Source organism: Miscanthus floridulus, chromosome 7 (genome assembly GCF_019320115.1).
Source record: "Miscanthus floridulus cultivar M001 chromosome 7, ASM1932011v1, whole genome shotgun sequence".
Classification (NCBI taxonomy): Eukaryota; Viridiplantae; Streptophyta; class Magnoliopsida; order Poales; family Poaceae; genus Miscanthus; species Miscanthus floridulus.
Genome location: NC_089586.1, coordinates 90,548,684 through 90,553,045, shown reverse-complemented (window position 1 = coordinate 90,553,045; position 4,362 = coordinate 90,548,684). Strand labels below are relative to the sequence as shown.

The 4,362-nt window shown below is 50.5% G+C and overlaps 1 protein-coding gene across 1 annotated transcript; it reads left to right on the top strand.

Moving 5' to 3' along the window:
- Positions 1–279: 279 nt before the first annotated feature.
- On the top strand, positions 280–1,430 carry LOC136463784 (temperature-induced lipocalin-1-like). Its single transcript, XM_066462761.1, has 2 exons — positions 280–865; positions 1,006–1,430. Exons 1-2 carry the CDS (start codon positions 464–466, stop codon positions 1,189–1,191), a joined length of 588 nt encoding a protein of 195 aa, XP_066318858.1. The 5' UTR covers positions 280–463; the 3' UTR covers positions 1,192–1,430.
- Positions 1,431–4,362: the final 2,932 nt, after the last annotated feature.

Sequence of the window (4,362 nt, the reverse complement as noted above, 5' to 3'; positions counted from 1 at the left end):
TCGTACATGCGTCCAGAAATGGTACTAGTCTCATTGGGAATTTGGGAGGTCGACGTTGCCACGATGATTTTCCAATGGAATCAAAACAAACCAACGTGCATGCAACACGGTAGTAGATGGAGAGATGTACAGTAAAGCAGTTACCTTCGCGTACAAGTCTCCACGTGCAGACGGGACTGGCCCCGCGCCCTCTGGCCCCTAGGCAAACAGACAAACACTTGCTAAGCGTTCGAGAGCCCTCCACGTCTTTCTCCTCGCACCAACACCTTATCCTCTCGTGTTCAGTTGCTCCAAATCAAACGACCCCTCCTCTCCCCCTTCTATATATCCATCCATCCATCCATCGCAAGCAAGCTCCGAAGCAAGCACCTGCAACTGCAACAAGCCAGCGGCAGTCACCGGATTGTCACACAGGCGATCGAATTGAGAAGCACACAGTAACCCATACCACCCACCAGCAACAATGGCGGCGGAGGGGAAGACGACGGCGAAGAGCGGCGGGCAGATGACGGTGGTGCGGGGTCTGGACGTGGCGCGGTACATGGGGCGGTGGTACGAGATCGCGTCGTTCCCGTCCTTCTTCCAGCCCCGGGACGGCCGGGACACGCGCGCCACCTACAGGCTGCTGGAGGACGGCGCCACGGTGCACGTCCTCAACGAGACGTGGAGCAAGGGCAAGCGCGACTACATCGAGGGCACGGCCTACAAGGCCGACGCCAGCAGCGACGAAGCCAAGCTCAAGGTCAAGTTCTACCTCCCGCCCTTCCTCCCCATCATCCCCGTGGTCGGCGACTACTGGGTGCTCTACGTCGACGACGACTACCAGTACGCGCTCGTCGGCGAGCCGCGCCGCAAGAACCTCTGGGTATGTAAACCAATTGCCAGTTCTCAAGTTCTCTTAATTTCAGAGGAAGAAGACCGTACGTTCAGTTCCACTTCCACCTCGGTTCGTCCAAAGCTGTGTGTGCTCATGGATCTTTCATTTGCGTGCGTATGCGTGTGCAGATTCTGTGCAGGAAGACGAGTATCGACGAGGAGGTGTACAACCAGCTGGTGGAGCGGGCCAAGGAGGAAGGCTACGACGTGAGCAAGCTGCACAGGACGCCGCAGGACGACCCGCCGCCGGAGAGCGACGCCGCGCCCACTGACACCAAGGGAGTGTGGTGGTTCAAGTCGCTCTTTGGGAAATGACTGCCATGCATCACCGGCAGTCCGGCACGCATACTCCGGTGCTTGCTGCTAGTACATGTAGTATATAATCTGCGCTGCGCACGCAGCAAATAAAATGGGACCTGAGGATTAGTGTGTTTAGCTGTTGTTGTATAAGTGTTGTTAGTGTATCTGTCTCTGTGTGTGGACTGTATGTGGTGTTATACATGCATGTGTTTTCATAAATTAATGGAGTTGAAGTGTAGTGTTTGATTTTACTAGTTAATTGCATTGGCGAGGTATAGTCACTCTTGAGGATTATGTGAGTTTGCAAATTATCTATACGTATAGCTTGCTTAGTTGTCAGCCAGCTGCTGTGGGATGATAGTTCTGGCTCTAATAACTGTCAGGCTAGTGAAAGCAAGTCAAAGATGGTCGAGCTTGTGAAAGGTACCCGCCTGGGCAGCAGAACAAACCTGCGACTCTGCGAGGCATTCATTTTGATGTAACCTTTGGACTCGAATCAATTAGGGACGCCAGGTTTACAAAAAAGAAGTTTATGGGCTTAGCTAGCTCAGAAACCGACTCACAGATCCACTCGACACTTCTATTTGACACGGAACTTATAAAGAAATTAGGATTGTTGTATGTGCTTGTCGTTTGAACTTGTGCTTGTTACTATTTGAGGATTTCACTTAATCTACCCTGTTGTAAGTTTTTTTTTTGTAGTTGACTAGTGGGAAAAATTTAATTAACTTAATTTCATAACCTTTTTGTGTCGGGTTCATAGACCCGGGGTCCCTCGGGGACCGGCTTCCACGTCAAGGCTCGGCCCGAGCAGACAGCACGTAACTTATGGGCTGGCCCAAGAGTCTAAAACGACAGGCCGGAAAGGCGGTCCAGTCACCGACCGGAAGGTCTGGCCGAAGAGGAACAACGCCCGCTCATCGACTACTTCGGCCCACCTCTCCGACCGGAGCGCTCGCTTCGGACTCCAGCCGCCTCCGGACGGCCTCTCCGATCGGACGGCCTGGCCCAAGCACTACTTCTGACTCTGACCCTGCATCTCCGACCGGGGTTCGCAGGAACCCTCCTCATCGCTCTTCTCCGACTGGCGCGACCAGAGCACGACTGGGGTCATCCGACCGGGAACGCCCGCTCGAAAAGGACCAGGGGATGAACGGAGAAAGCAAGCCGGGGCGCGCAAGTCAAACCACGATTCCAGGGACCATACCCTATACGCCTGCAGGAACAGTACTCTGCAAACCACCCTGACACAAACAATATTGTAGGCACCGACATCTCCCTCTACAGTATTGTGGGCGCCGTTAGCTCCCATACGGTAAGGCCCCCCACATGCCTCTGGGCATCAATAGTGTTGTGGGCGCCGGAATTTACCATACCAGGTGAACGTGGTGAAACTCCTTACATGCCTCTAGGCATCAAACAGTATTTGTAGGTACCAACGTCTGCCATTCCTGAAGAAGGCAACACGACCTCCCACGTGCACATGACATTCTACAGTGACATCAACAGTGTTGTAGGCACCTACCATTATCTTGTAACCGCCGGCATGGGCAACAAAGCTCAGTAGCATACGTACCATCACCCTCTCACTTGTAAAGCCATCTCCTTTATCTATAAAAGGGGATGCACCCCCTCCAACAAAGAGAGAGCCCTTCTTTAAGTTAACAAACACCGATCAAGTTCACTAGCTCACAACCACAGAACCGCCAGGTTCGGACCTCAAGCACATGCTTTGATGAGGACATCACTACTTCATCGCATACAAGCCAAGTAGAGGAGGAGGTCCAGCATGGGCGTCCAATTCATCTTTTTCGTGGTGGAAGCCGAGTCCAACTCAAGTTCGAGTCCGGTTCGGGCTCCAGGACCAGTCTGCCTTAAATTGGTCACCCAGGACGCATCCGGACTCCGTTTTCGACAATCCACATATGGATGGAAAGCTAATTGGATAAGGAAACCAACCCAATTGGTTTCACATCAAAAGGCCTTCGTAATCAACGGGAATCGTCGAAACAAGTCAGCGTCCAGAATCTGTCAGGGTGCTGCGACACCGTCTTTTGGTCCGTTGGACCGTGTATCGTGTTTGGGCCCATTAGGGGCCGCGTCCAGGGGGGTGACGCCCAAGACTCTATAAATACCAGCCGTCGCTCTCCTTAGGGTTTGTGTTTTGTTTAGTTCTTGATTTCCTCGTGAAACAAACGTCGTTTTGCTGCAACTGTCGCCGCCAAGGCCGCTTGCTGTGAACCAGGGCCTCAGTTCTTGATCTTGTTCGCCTGTGGCGATTAGTCCTTTCGAATAAAGACTTGAACCCCTTCTCATTATCATAAGCCTCATATTTATTTGCAATTTCATATTACGTTCATCCCGTTCTTGCTTGTGTTCTCGATTCGCTTGCAGGAAAGCCTTCTCGGCGAGGTCAATCGCGTTCGCGTGGTTGATAACCAATGGAGCAGTGGTGTAACGGTTGTGGGGGTCCAAATCAATCTTGGTTCGAAGTCTAGATCGTGAACGTCGAGTTTCCACCAATCGACGCTATCATACCTTTCGGAAGATCGGGCCTAGTCTACATCAAGTGGTATCAGAGACCTTGTTGCCCGTTAGGTATAACTTTGTTTTCCCCTTTAGATTATTACTGTTTTTGCATTACCTACAGTCCACAAAAAAAGCCAAAAAAAATATACATCGTCACATATTCCCTGTCCTATAGCCTCATTGTGCCGTGCAAGTTCATCTTTGATTTGCGTTGTTGAGTTTGTGCCCTAGGTCAAGTTCTTGTTGCTGGTTTTAGATCGTTTTTAAGTCCAGTTTGTGTTTTTTCCTTTGTTTTTCATCATAATCCGTGAACACCTTCAAGTATTGCTGTGATTCCTTTGTATTCATCAAACTCTAGTCCACGCCATCTTACTTGTTACACTTGTCTTCACTGTTTTCATCAAATCCTTGCTGTCGTGACCAGTTTTGCGCACATTATTCCCGTTTTGTCCTCTAATTCGGAGTCCGTTCTTAAAACTGGTCTAGTTTTCGTATACGAACTCCGTTTTCGACGTTCCATATATGCAAATCGATCAGAAAAAAATTTCGAATCCGTCCATCTCTGGCTTTGTTGAGGTTCGGAATTTTTAGATAGGTCAAAAAGTGGTCACAAGATCCTCGTTTCGTGGTCACAAGGTTTTTGTCGATTTTCATCCA

Coding starts and splice junctions, on each gene's coding strand:
- LOC136463784 (XM_066462761.1), top strand. CDS start 464: ATGGCGGCGGAGGGGAAGACGACGGCGAAGAGCGGCGGGCAGATGACG. Junction 866..1,005: donor CGCGCCGCAAGAACCTCTGG/GTATGTAAACCA, acceptor ATGCGTGTGCAG/ATTCTGTGCAGGAAGACGAG.